The sequence below is a fragment of the Calliphora vicina genome, chromosome 2, assembly GCF_958450345.1.
Source record: "Calliphora vicina chromosome 2, idCalVici1.1, whole genome shotgun sequence".
NCBI lineage: Eukaryota > Metazoa > Arthropoda > Insecta > Diptera > Calliphoridae > Calliphora > Calliphora vicina.
The window spans coordinates 6,932,043-6,946,494 of NC_088781.1; the positions used below are offsets into that span (position 1 = coordinate 6,932,043).

At 30.2% G+C, this 14,452-nt stretch overlaps 2 protein-coding genes across 2 annotated transcripts; one reads left to right on the forward strand and one right to left on the reverse strand.

Moving 5' to 3' along the window:
• The first annotated feature begins 1,803 nt into the window (after positions 1-1,803).
• On the forward strand, positions 1,804-7,467 carry mtRNApol (mitochondrial RNA polymerase). Its single transcript, XM_065500797.1, has 12 exons — positions 1,804-2,242; positions 2,315-2,446; positions 2,507-2,918; positions 3,158-3,304; positions 3,373-4,132; positions 4,197-4,459; positions 4,531-4,905; positions 4,964-5,105; positions 5,180-5,287; positions 5,368-5,598; positions 5,666-6,888; positions 7,096-7,467. The coding sequence occupies exons 1-12, from the start codon at positions 1,957-1,959 to the stop codon at positions 7,223-7,225; spliced, it is 4,209 nt and encodes a 1,402-aa protein (XP_065356869.1). The 5' UTR covers positions 1,804-1,956; the 3' UTR covers positions 7,226-7,467.
• Positions 7,432-8,598, reverse strand: LOC135949828 (brachyurin). The gene is made up of 2 exons (XM_065499266.1): positions 8,147-8,598; positions 7,432-8,067 (listed from the first exon to the last, which is right to left on the reverse strand). Exons 1-2 carry the CDS (start codon positions 8,596-8,598, stop codon positions 7,479-7,481), a joined length of 1,041 nt encoding a protein of 346 aa, XP_065355338.1. The 3' UTR covers positions 7,432-7,478.
• Positions 8,599-14,452: the final 5,854 nt, after the last annotated feature.

The following is a 14,452-nucleotide window of genomic DNA, read 5'->3' on the forward strand; positions in this document are numbered from 1 at the left end:
CGATATTCAATATTTGTTTAAAACAATTCAAAAACTTTTTATTTTCATATGTATCGGGTATCTTATATATAAATAGGCCACACGTTTTTTTGTGGTACACTTTTAAGTATGTTATTGTCCACCACTATTGATGAAACATATACGGTTTAAAAGGTTATTTTCTCTAGATTTGCAGAACATCATTTTTTTTTTTTAAATTCTTTGCATAAAAGTGGTAAAAAGCGTTTAAAAGTGGTCGAATTTCGGCCACCGGGCGATCCTAGTGTATTTATAAATACACCTTTCGTTGAAAATCTGAAATATCTTGGAATCAACTTTAATATTCTTTTTATGTTTAATAAACATGCAAGACTTGTTTTAAAGAAATCATATAAGATAATGGGTGCTTTACCAAAGAAGACGAAACTTCTTTTATATAAAACCAGTATAAGACCTGTTTTCTTATATGGTTTTCCAATTTGGTTCAGTGTTTCCACTACTGTTATCAAAGAAATGGAAATATTTGAACGAAAAATTTTGAGATGTTGTATTCAAATTTACTTTCAAATTATATAAAATAAAATGTTCGAATAATTACCAAAAATTTATAGAACATATTACAATAATAATAATAGTGGTTTTCGCTATCATATCTGTAATTGATTTATTGGGATTTGAAACTTAAAAACTAATATTGTACAAATTGTTATACCCCAATTTTATATACAGTGGGGAGCTCAAATGAGTACATGTTTCTATTGTGTGCACTTCTTATGGAATAAAAATAAAACTAATAAAGCAAATCCAAAAATTGTTTCTGTCATTTATTTTATGTTTAATATGTAACAAAATGAATTACAATTCAAACAAAAAACATCCAGTTCTAAATAAAAAAAACAGACAAAACTAAAATAACTCGCATGTACTCAATTTTGCACCCCACAATAACCTTAGGGAAGAATTGCATTTTTTAAAAAAAATTTCAAAATCCTTTATTACTTAAATAAAATTTTACACGCATTGGCATATTTTCTATAAATTTTTCATTAACTTTTTTTGGAATACTCTCTCTCTCGTGCTCAATCCGCTGTTAAAGCTCGTACAAATTGGTAGGAGTTAATCGGTATTGTTTCAACCGCCAATTCACGATTCACTAAAAATTCTCAATAGGATTGAACTCAAGACATTGAGCTGATAACTGCATTAATAAGAAATTTTTCTAGGAACACCATTCTTTACGATTTTTGACGTGTGTATTGGGTCACCATCCTATTGAAAAATTACTTCTTCTGCAGGATTTCCTCTTTTATATACAAAAATTTATAGAAAATATGCCAATGCGTGTAAAATTTTATTTACGTAATAAAGGATTTTGAAAATTTTTTTAAAAAATGCAATTCTTCCCTAAAATTATTGTGGGGTGCAAAATTGAGTACATGCGAGTTATTTTAGTTTTGTCTGTTTTTTTATTTAGAACTGGATGTTTTTTGTTTTGAATTGTAATTAATTTTGTTACATATTAGACATAAAATACATGACAGACAAAATTTTTGGATTTGCTTTATTAGTTTTATTTTTATTCCATAAGAAGTGCACAAAATAGAAACATGTACTCATTTGAGCTCCCCACTGTATATATATATATAGCTATCAATTAAAAAATTCATATTTACCTTTTTATATTTGAACCCACTGTCATAATAACGTTCATTAGCACTAAAATCATTGCCACATAAAAATACATGCTGTATAGAATTGCCATACTAAATTTCATGTTGACAATTGCAGCCAACTTCAGGATTGTTATTGCCATGTGATTGTCAAACTGCGCAATGTTTTTCTTGAAGTTTTTGGGAATTCTGCACTACAATTTAACGGTTATGCAAGCGAATAAAGTGAATTAACTCAATAAAAATAAACAATTATCGTAAAAAATTAAGTGTAAATTGATGAATTTGTTAACAAGTTAATAAGAAAATGTATCGTTTATTAACGATCAATCGAGTGGCCATAGAAAATTCTCGTTTAGCTGTGTATGGGTATAAAAAACATGTGGTGGGTCTTAGAGACAGTTGTAGTGGTGGTGGAATTGTTGGTAGACAAAATGCAAATGCATTTTTATTGCAACCGGCTAGATATCAACTCATAAACAATGATCACCAAAAGGCCGTGTACTGTCATCTACAACAAAATTTCCAATTAACTAAACCCGTAGTTCAGTGTCAAGGAATTGTTGAGAAAGTCACATCAACAGTGGGCAGAGGTGAGTTAAATCGTACTATATATAGATGTTTTCATAATGAATGACGTTATTATTATTTAATTAATTAAATAGATGCTACTACAACTGCCTTAATGTTGAGTGCCCGTTCACAATCTACAACGCCAACAAATGCTGAGGTTCAGTTGAAAAAGAATAAAAAAGTAAAAAAACCCCGCTTCGCAAAATATGTGGAACTCTTAGAAGGTTAGTTCTTGGTTTTGTTTTAAAATCTACATTTTCAATAAATTTATTCATTATTTATAGTAACTGATACTGCCGCCAATGATCGTAAGTCACGGGTGAAACGTTTGAAGGCCAAAAAGCTGCAAGATTTTATTACCAAAACACAGCAGGAAATTATTAAGAAAATCGAAAATAAAAAACTGAAAGCAAAAACTAAAACGAAATCAAATAAAAAGGCTGCAACGCCTTCTTCAATATTACTACAGCCCATTGAATATCAAAAAATCAATATGGAAGCATTGGATAGTAGTCTTTTGGAAACTGGCAGTTATGATGATAAGCCAATGATTTTCTTTGGCAAAGATGAGGAACTCATTTCAAAGCAAATCCTCAACAATCCCGAACAAATACAACAAATTATCAAGAGTTTTCATAATTTTCGAGATATTATTGAGAGTCTGGAGAATGATCAAATTGAAAATGATGCTTACAGGTGAGTTATTGATTTGTTAAAGGAAAAATGCAAATTTCATTAAAAACAAGTAAGAGACCCATATTTGGCTGCGACGAATCTTATATACATACACTTCACCAAATTATACTTTAGAATATTTTTAAATAAAAAAAAAATTAAAAAAATATTTTTATATTTTTTTATGAATATTTTGGTGAGAAGTATATAAAATTCGGCACATCACTCTTACTTGATTTTATTAAAATATTTAATTTTAGTATGACTGCTTCAAAACATGGCTTAGATGAAGATATGATAGATCCTTTAGACTCGCCTGAACCCTACGTATCACCCGATATCATAGATGATCATGTTACAAAAAGCCACCACAAAATAGCCACAGTTACAGAGAAATCAAAACCCAGGTACATTTAACGTAATTTTCTCTAAAAATTTAAAATCTCTATTATAAAATGTAATTTTTCTATTTAAGATTTAAATCCAAAATCCATCACAATGAACTGCAAGAACGTTTAGCCAAAGAAAGAGCCCTACGACTAAATCTCACCACGTATTTAAATGTTTGTGTTTCAGTGGGTCTACAAAATCGTGGCCTATCAACTCTACTAACCTATCGCCAAAGAGCCCAAAAGCATAGCTCAACAAATAATTTAATTACCATAGATTTGTACAACATTTTGTTGCATGGCTACGCCGAAAAGGGTTCATTCGAACGTTTTCGTGAAATATTCGCTTTGGTTGAAGAAGACGGCTTGAGATTTAATGAACAAACATATGCGGCCATCTTTGAGTGTTTAGGACGTTTAGAAACGTCTGCTGAAAATACCGATAAGATACAAATGTACATTAAAAAGGCTGAAGAAATGGGCTTGACCGTAAACCAAATTATGGATAAATCGAAATTTATTGACGATCAGCGTGATATTGCTTTAGATGCTATACAACGAGTACTTCCTGACTTTCAACCGATTTATACACCACCAGTTTTGGAATATAAAAATCCACTGCTAGATAATTTAAATGAAAAGGTTTTGCCTGCCGAGGAGAATGTATTCGAGAGAAATACTGCATACGATAAATGTGATGGTTCTGAGATAATGAATTCCAAATTGGGCTATAATAAAGAACAACTGGAGGAAATGGCCAGAAAACAATTGGAAATTGAGTTAGATGGTTGCATAACAATCAAATCTATAGAGAAATCTAAAGAATTCACAAATGCTGAATATTGTGTGAGTATATTTAATGAAACTATTCCTATGATTTTGTGTAATATTTTTTGTTTTATGATTTCAGCGTGAAAAACTTAAGGAATTGGAAACTCAGTGGCGTTCACAAATTTCCAATGCAATTGTTAGAGATTTAAACACCTTGAAAGCTCAAATTCGTTATAAACCACAAGGTTATATGAATTACTACACGTACTTAAAAACATTGGATAGTTCTGAATACGCCGACATATTACTAAAAGAAATTTATAAACAGGCAGAAGGTTCTGAAACATTCAGTCCCACAGTGGGTCAATTGTACAAAGAATTGGGACAAAAAGTTCAACAACGGTTAGTAGCTTTTTTACGTATGTATACAATTAAAATGTTTTTAATGTTTTATTTTTAAATTTCCTTGTCAGCTTTCAAATTGAACAGAAAAAGAAAAACGGTACCTTAGAGAAAATCGGTGATATTTATAGTGCTTACTGCGATGTTTGGGATCATGCTAATACCAGCGATAACACCAGACAAATCTGGCAACGTTTAGTACATAAAGAACGCGTTTCTGGTCCCAGTATGGATATAAGGGAAGTGGCTTGGCCATCAAATGTTTTGACGGGGGTGGGACGTTTTCTTTATAATATATTAATGCGTGACATTAAAATTGATACCTATGTTATGCGACAAAAACAAAAAACTAAACAACAAAATTTACTACCAGCCTTTTATACGCTATTCCGTAATCAGGGTAGAATGGTAAAGGAAGAGGTAAAGCCTCACCCCGTTTTGGCTAGGTAGGTGGTTTAAGCAAAGTAAAAATATATAAATATAATATTTTGTTTAATTTTTTAGACTATTGCGAGCATCTCGTCAACAAACTTTAACTTTTGATTCGAATCTAGTACCTATGCTGTGTCCTCCCCAACCATGGAGTACTCCTCACAATGGTGGTTATCTTTTAAATAAATCCGATTTAATTAGATTACCGCTCCAAGTAAGTAAACTTTTTTCACAAAAAAATGTTTTCTATTTTTAACTCCATTGTTTACTGTTTAACCAAATGTGTAGGCCATACAACAATGGGAACGTATTAACTCCATGCCTTCACAAAATATTTATCCTGCCTTAGACTCTCTAAATCAGTTGGCCAGTGTTCCCTGGCGTGTAAACACAGATGTAAGTTGTCAATGTTTAAAAAAAACTAATTCCTTAAAGATATTTAGTGGTACATATATTGTTTCCATTATATTTTCTAGATTTTAGATGTAATTATTGAGGTATTCCAAAATGGCGGCAATGATAAATTGGATGTACCACAGCCACCCAATTCTTTGCCAGCCCTACCTTCCATACCTGAAAAAGATTCCACAATATCGAATGCAGATCGCGCCAAACTATTTAAAGAAAAAATGGGCCATAGACGCAAGCAAGCTGAAATGTACAGTTTATGGTGTGATACTTTATATCGCCTATCACTGGCAAATCATGTAAGTACAATGGAACTACATATTTTCTAACATAAAATCATTTTAAAATATTTAAAAAACAAAACAGTATCGCGATAAAGTCTTCTGGCTGCCTCACAATATGGACTTCAGAGGCCGCGTTTATCCAGTACCGCCCCATCTCAATCATTTAGGTTCGGATCTGGCACGCTCTATGCTAATTTTCGATCAGCCTCAACCTTTAGGTGTGGACGGTTTCAGTTGGTTAAAATTACATTGCATTAATCTCACTGGTCTTAAGAAACGCGACTCTGTTAGAGAACGTCTACTGTATGCCGAAGAAGCCCTGCCAGACATTTTAGATTCGGCTGATAATCCACTTAATGGTCGCAAATGGTGGACAAAATCTGATGAACCTTGGCAGACGCTGGCTTGTTGCATTGAGATAGCTAAAGTCTATAGATCGCCCAATCCCGAAGAGTATTTAAGTCGTTTTCCCATACACCAAGACGGCTCCTGCAATGGTCTACAGCATTATGCCGCATTGGGACGTGATAAAGCGGGTGCCATAAGTGTAAATTTAGCACCAGCGCCCATACCCCAAGATGTTTACAGTGCAGTGGCGGCGTTGGTAGAAAAGACCCGTAAATTAGATGCTGAAAATGGTCTTCATGTAGCGCAGGCGCTAGATGGTTTTGTTAGACGTAAAGTAATCAAACAAACTGTCATGACTACTGTTTACGGAGTAACTAGATATGGAGCCAGATTACAAATTGCTCGACAACTAAAAGACATCGATGATTTTCCCAAAGATTGGGTGTGGCCTGCTTCCACCTATTTGACCACCAAAACGTTTGAAAGTCTGCGTGAGATGTTCACCTCTACCAGAGAAATACAAGATTGGTTTACGGAATGTGCCCGCCTGATATCGGGTGTGTGTGGTAAGAATGTTGAATGGGTAACACCTCTGGGATTGCCAGTTGTACAACCCTACAATAGACATGAATTTAAACATACCCAAAGATCAAATGGACGAGTATCTGAAACTATGTCCACTGATATGTATGAGAAACCCAATGTTATGAAACAGAAAAATGCCTTTCCTCCCAACTTCATACACTCGTTGGATTCATCACACATGATGTTGACTTCGCTGCACTGTGAACGTGATGGCTTAACCTTTGTTTCGGTACACGATTGCTTTTGGACACACGCCTGTACGGTGCCCCAGCTAAATAAAATATGCCGCGAACAGTTTGTAGCCCTGCATTCTCAAGCAATTTTAGAAGATTTATCTCAGTTCCTTAAACAGAAATACAGCTTCAGAGAAAGGTAAACAAACAACAACAAAAAAAATTAGCTATAAAATATTGTTATACCATCCTTCACCATGTTAGTTTTCACTTTAAACAATCTATTTTTCAACAAACATTTTTTCAATCTTTATCTAAAAGTAACTTTGGTGAAGGGTATAGAAGATTCGGCACAGCTGAATATAGCTCTCTTACATGTTTTTAATTTAATTCAAAATATTTTCAGTGATTTTTCTCATGATGATTCCGCCGAAGATCTTTCGAAACGTCATTTAAATCGAGTTCTATGCCAAATGCCGCAAAAAGGAGATTTCGATTTACGTAACGTCCTTGATTCAATATACTTTTTCAGTTGAACACATCATTGGCTATTATAATTAGTATTTTGTTATTCATTTTTCTAAGCAGCATAAACAAAAAATTGGAAACAATTCATGGTCAACCAAAAATTTCTATAATTTTATGTATTAAAACAAAAATAATAATTGGTTAAGTAATTTTATAAAAAAAATGTTCTTTGTAAGAATTTATTTATGTAGAAGTTTATTACAAAAAAATTAAACAATAAAAAACATGGAAAAAATTTGCAAAATAAAAACGATTGCGTTATTATTGTACTTTTAGACCGGTTTTTCTGGAAATCCAACTCAAATAGTTTGTTATCCTAGAATAAACCGTAGGGAAACCAATTTCACAACCACCCGCACTGCCAAACGATGTTACTCCCACCTGGTAAGCCATATCTTTGTGTTGATACACTAAAGGTCCTCCCGAATCACCATCACAGCTGCCACTTCCTCCAGTGCCATCCGCACACACATGCGAACGTCTATTTACCAAACCGGGTAAATAATAACACATACACTTTTCATAGCCTATAATGCGTGTGTCCGTATAATAAAGTTGCTCATTTAGTTTGGTATTATTGTCGCTAATACGACCCCAACCAGCAGTTGTAACAACTTCTCCTTGCAGAAATATTTGGGTCATGTAACTGGGAGCTAAATTAATTAATCTCACTTTATCTGACAGTGAGGCAGGCTTTGGTAGATTAATCAAAGCAATGTCGTCATTAAAACCCTGGCGTCCATAACTTTCGTGTATGATAAAATCACGTGTGGTGACATTGTATACGTAGGCGGCACTTTCAGCATTTGCATATATGTAGGACCCCAAATACACGCGAGCCTCAACAGTTCTTTTAAAAATTAAATAAAAATTAAAACAAAGCAATTGTAGCTCATTGTTTTCAGGAACGAATGCAACAATTTATTTACCTGTACAAACAATGGGCTGCTGTTAAAACATAACGTTCTGTTATCAAAGAACCTCCACATTGATATACTCTCGGTGGCTGGTACATTAGTAGACCCACCAAATATGGAAACATATCCATTTCTGCTTTGAGACCTCCAGTGATATAACTTTTAACTGAGTTGACAATATTATATTTCTCACATTTACGTCGCCAATTTTGGACTATATAATCCTCTTCATTACCGGGCCAATTAGGAAAACCTCGCCCCGGTCCTCCTCTCTCATCAGTTCTACTTCGTGGGGAACGATTGTCAACATACGATTTTCCTCTTTTCCGATCAGCTTTAGCCATTGTTAGTAGTAGCAGTAGAGCAGTTAGAAAACTAACGACAATTACTGTGCTGCAGTTCATTATTGGAGACTGCTTGCGACAACACACTTCGACACATTGTGAACACAACTGTTGGCTCATGTTTGAAAAATCATGTTCTTATATGCAACATCCGAATGAAGTTCTAACTACATATATTAATACGTTTAAACAGTGAGTTAATTTCTTGAGCATACTACGATATGAATGAAGATACTTATTATGTAATAATGATGCATATCATCATTTATAAGAGGTGTGTACATGATTTCTCAAATAGTTAAAATTTTACGAAAAAATTTAAAAGTTTATTAGTTTTTATGGCTGGACACTAATCCTCTTATTTTGTAAAAATGTGATATTAGTCAATATAAATGTTGTGTGCTACCCTCTCTCTTGGTTTGACTTCTTCTCACTATCACCTAATAAAATCGTATTAGTTGAGTATTGTTGGGCCGTGGTGGTGCTGACGTAGATGATCGCGGAGAGAGGACGTTGTAGTAGTCCTCTCTCCACGTGAGTGTACTACGATAAGACCCGTCGTAGTTGTACCTTCCTCCACGTGATCATAATACGGGACGTCCATTCTCCGACGTAATTTCCTCTGCGGCAGAATAATGCGGAACGCATCATTCGCAATTTATAAGTGACGCCCAACTCCTGTCTCTCTGTGTCTAACTGTCACAACAGTGTTATTGTAAATTAAGAGAAAATAATATTGTACGATTTATAACCTTTTGTGAAAGGACTTATTTTTAATCCTCTGGCTTAAAAAAATTAATTTTTTCGAATGAACCCTGGTATTTCGACATTAAGAACCACTGACATTTTATTCCGTAACCATGTGCAATAACAAGTATTTGCTTTTAATTATACCCTTCACCATGAGTGGCAAGGGTGCAGTATACTATAAGTTTATTATTCCGTTTGTAATTTCTACATTTTTCATTTGCGACCCCACAAAGTACATATATATATTCTGAATCGTTATAGATATCGGAGTCGATATAGCCATGTCCATCTGTATTTTGAAATCAACTTTCTGTAGACCCCAAATAACTACTTCATACATCAATATATCCTCTATATTAGCTCGGTTGCTTTTTAAAATCGAGAAAATCAGAAAATTGCTAAGATATAAGGAAAAAATCAGGACAACCTCGGTATTTGACCTATTTTTTATCTATATCTGGATTACTATTTTATTAATATAGACAATATGGATATCTAATGATAGATATTCCAAAGACCTTTGTCACGACGTATATAACGCCATAGTAAGTCGGAACTACAATGGCTCAAAATATTTTTTTTTTCACCTTTTTTTGTTTGTCATAAAATTCACCAATGAATTTAAAAAAAATGTAATTTTGCTTACCTAAAAATATTTAAAATGTTTACTTTTAAAGTATAATGTCGTGAAGGGTATATAAGATTCGGCTCAGCCGAATATAGCTCTCTTACTTGTTTTCTAATCAAATATTAACAAACAAGACACCATTAATATTAGCACGTACTTACAATTTAGTCATTACAGCGCGTCATTGAAACAGTTGATAGCATCAGTAGAGAGCAAAATGAAAATAAAAGTTGAATTTTAATATTTTTTGATATTTTTTTATTGTTTATGAAACATTTTCCTTTTTACTGCTTTATGCATTTATCTTCAGGAATTTTTTTGTTTGTTTTTGTTTGCATTTTTTAAATGAAATTAAAATAAAATAATAATAATAATAAAAAACAATAGAAAGTATATATAATAATAGTAATAAAGGGATACAATTGCAATATTGTAATAATGGTAGAATTAATAATAATAATATAATTAAAATTGTATTTCATGCATACTTTTTTCTTCTTTTTTTTCATAGATATATTTTTTTTGTTTTTCTTTTTTTTTTTATTAGACAGTAAATTAAATAATAACGATAATTAATTCTTATTATGTGAATTATTTGTGGTAATTTTTTTTATTTTTTTTTTTGCTTTTTAATCGTTTTATAGGTTTAATAATAATAATAATATAAATTAATATAATAGATATACGAGATAAACTAATACTACAATTTCTTTTAAGACACTTTGTTTTTCCATTAAATATTACTATTTTTTTTATTATATATATTATTTATATAGATTTTTTTGTTTTTCTTTTTTGTATAAAGTAGATTATTATTATAATATTTAAGGGTTTGGGGTTTTATAATTATTATTTAAAGCTTACAACCTAATTGCTTATAAATGTTATATTTTATTAATATTATTACTATTTACTTTTATTGTTGTAGTTTTTTTTTTGTTTTCTTTTTGTAATATAAATATATAAATGTAATTTTTTTGTTATTTGTTATTTATTAATATTTTTAAATAAAAGCCGTAAAGTAGTGTGTTGTTTTTTTGAATTATTTGATACAAACAAAAGAAAGTCTAATTAGAAATTACAAGGAAATGGAGGGCTTTTTTTATAAAAATGATTTTGTTATGTTTTGCAAAAATATTTTTTGTTTTTAATATTGATTACATTACATTTTTTGTTTTGTTTTATAAATACTTAGCAAAAATAGTATTTTTGTTATTTATGTTTATACATTGTTTTTGTTTTGTATGTACATTAGTTGATTTGTTTTTTTTTTTTATTGAAAATCTTATTCACAATTTATTGCATTCTTTTTACTATATCATATTATATAGAAAGTCTGAGTCCTTCTATAGTAATTTTATATGATATTTTTGTTATATATTTTTAAAATATATATTTATGTTTATTTTTTTTTTTTAGTTTATTATTGGCTATGTATACATACTATTTCATATTTCATGTGCCTTTTCTATTAAGTGTTGCTATTAGAGTTAATTATATATGTACAATAATTCAGTTAAAAGGTTCAAGTACAAATTATTTATTTATTAATACAGAAAATAAAGACGCGAAACTATTTAAAAATTATAAAGTATACAAATACACGAACATTTCCACAGACTTTGTGTTAATTAAAATGAACGTTTACTCTTTAACTCTTTTTCTGTGCCGATTGCTGTGAATTTATATTTTTATATTAATGAAACATATTTAAAACTCTTAGATCCTTCAGTCTAAACATTAACAGTTGATTGATATTTGTTGTACTTTAACAACAAATCGAATTGTTATTAGACAATCATTGTAATTAGAAAATTGTTTGGTTTATTTCAAATATTTATGAACATTATCATGAAAAAAAACAGCCATTAATAGAACTTCGAAACTATTCTTGAACTTTTTCTGAATGTAGTATTAATCACAAATAAAAGATAAATTTAAGAGGCGTCAAATGTGTTTTACTTTTCTTTCAGAATTATTTTTTCCCCGCCAATTCTAAAAAATTTTTTCAAACACTTGCTAGTTTTTTTTATTTCACTAGCATTGACAATTTTCAAAACAAAATATTGGAAAATATTGTAGTACAACCAACAGGTAAACAAACAGACTGAACAAATACTTTTTGGCTAAAATTATTTGTATATCAAAATTAATATTAAATGATTATTTGTTAATTTATTTTCTTTAATATTGAGTACAATGAGATAAATTTCATTCCATCTAATACCATTTTTCAGGGAGCACAACCAAACATATCTGTGTTCATATAAAAAAGTAGCTAAGTCGACATAAGGGCGAATTGATAATGAAAAAGATTTTAAGTAGAAAATGTAACTTGTAACTTTAATGTCTAATAAATTTAATACCCAATGTCGAGTTACAGTTTTTTTGTAAGAAACAATAAAAATTACACAAAATTGGAAATAGTTCAAAATTTGTATGTTTCAACTTAATCTGTTCTTCTATACAGACACAGATATTACAATAAAGTTTTATTTTCTATATTTAAAAAAAATATGTATTCACAATGTTGCTTGCCTCTTAATGGTGACTTTTGTTCCATAAGTGTTAAATTTTTAAATTTTTCTTCTGATTTTGTTTCAAATAAAACATGTATATAAAACAAATCAATTTTAAAACAAATTCACTATATTAGGATATTTCCATTTTGCGATAAAGTTTAATGATTTACAATTTTTCAAAGTTAAGCCCTTTTTAAAAAAGGACAAAATTCTGTGCAAAAATGTTATTTAGTTTAGTTTTAAAACATAAAGGTTACCGAATTCATTACAAGTAGGCAGAAAATAGTCATTGAAAAACTTGTTAAACACAGGGTGAGTAAGAGAGTAAATCGTTTAAGGTGTCAGTATTCAGTTTGAGCATTATTTAAATCATCCTGATAAAAACTGAATAACTCTTAGAATTTTAAAAAATGTTTCGATTCGAAAACTTCTCACACGTTTTAGACATTGGGTACAGACCTTAATAAAGCAAATTAAACTAAACAACTTAATTAATGTTTGAAAAATATGTATTTAAAAGTTCTTAAATATGTTGTAATTAGAGTCTTACAGTGAGAGAAAATATAAAAAAAGTAAACAATAAAAGGTATAGCAAAAAACAATTGAAGTATAAAATATAATAAGACGATTTCAATTCAGTAAGAAATTTAAATTTTAAAACTTGTATTACAAAAAAAAAACACCCTATATTTTATACAAATGAATGAAATAAATTATCAATTTACAAAACCACAACAAATTGCATAAAATGTTTTAAAACTACATAGATACACATGTTCAATTTAAATCTCTCTTGCTGTCTAAACCAATAATGTGCAAGAACAATAATATGAATTTTCGTTATTTCCACCTTTTCCGAAATATTATTTAGTTAGATTAGATTTTCTACAACTAAATAATAAAAATATTGATTATTATTAAAACAGCACTCAATACCTTCGTGTAATATAAAATTAAACTTTTAAGAGTGTATATGTATTCGAAATTGAGATTATTTGTTAGCTGGTTTTTTGTTTTAAAAATTGAAGAGCGTTTTCATGCAATGTTCTAAAAAGAAAGGAAATCATAACCCAAAAACTACAAAGTGCGCCTAAAAGTGGGAACTAATTTTACAGTACAAAAATTTTGCTTTTTTGCCCTTGAATGTCGTCTGTTTATGTTTGTATTTTTGCTCTTAAATTGTACTTGTTTTTCTGGTTTCATGAAAAACAGAGAACGGGATTTCACCTTTTTATTAGAAAAGCAAACGCCTCACATTTTACACTGCGGAGTGGATTATTGTTCATAAATTATCTATTTGATCAACTTACAAAATGTCTGTACTTCTCTTATCGTTTGTTAATTAAGACAGTGGAGTTGTTATTTATTTTTTTTTTTTAATTTAGTATATAATACATACATATTAAATAATTACAAAATAAATTTTAAGGAAATGCAGCTTAAACGTAAGAATTAAAAAAAAAAAACAAGAAACAAAAAATAAAAAGGTTATATTTTGCTCATAACTTTAAGGGCTTTTTATATTTAACAACATAAATTGACTAGAAATGAAAATCAAAATTTCTTTTTTTTTTCGAAACAAAAGGAAAGTTTACCACCTTAAAGGCTTTACAATTGAAGTATATAATTTGCATAAACATTGGTTGCTGCATTAGTTAGCTCTTAAAATTGAGTGAGTGCTCCATTTTTGTATTTTTAGTTTATCTTTTTGTTTTGTTTGCAATTTTAGATTAAAAAAAAAGTAAAGTATCATCATTTTATGGTATGAGTGTTTTTTTATATTATTGAAATATATTTACAATACTATGACTATTGCGTTTAATGACATTATTTAAGGCTGTTTCTTGTGGTGTTTCATTGTCGTCGTCGTCGTCTTCATCAGTATTCATATGACTGGTGGTAGCGGTAGTGGTCAGCGAAGCTGATACAGTAGCAGTTGGATTGCATGTTGATTGTATATTTATGGGATCCACCATCATATTTAGATCTAAATCATCATCATTATTATCATTATCAATATTATTGTGGTCATTATTTTTGTCTAGGACATAGTTGTGACCGTGGGGAGGTAAAC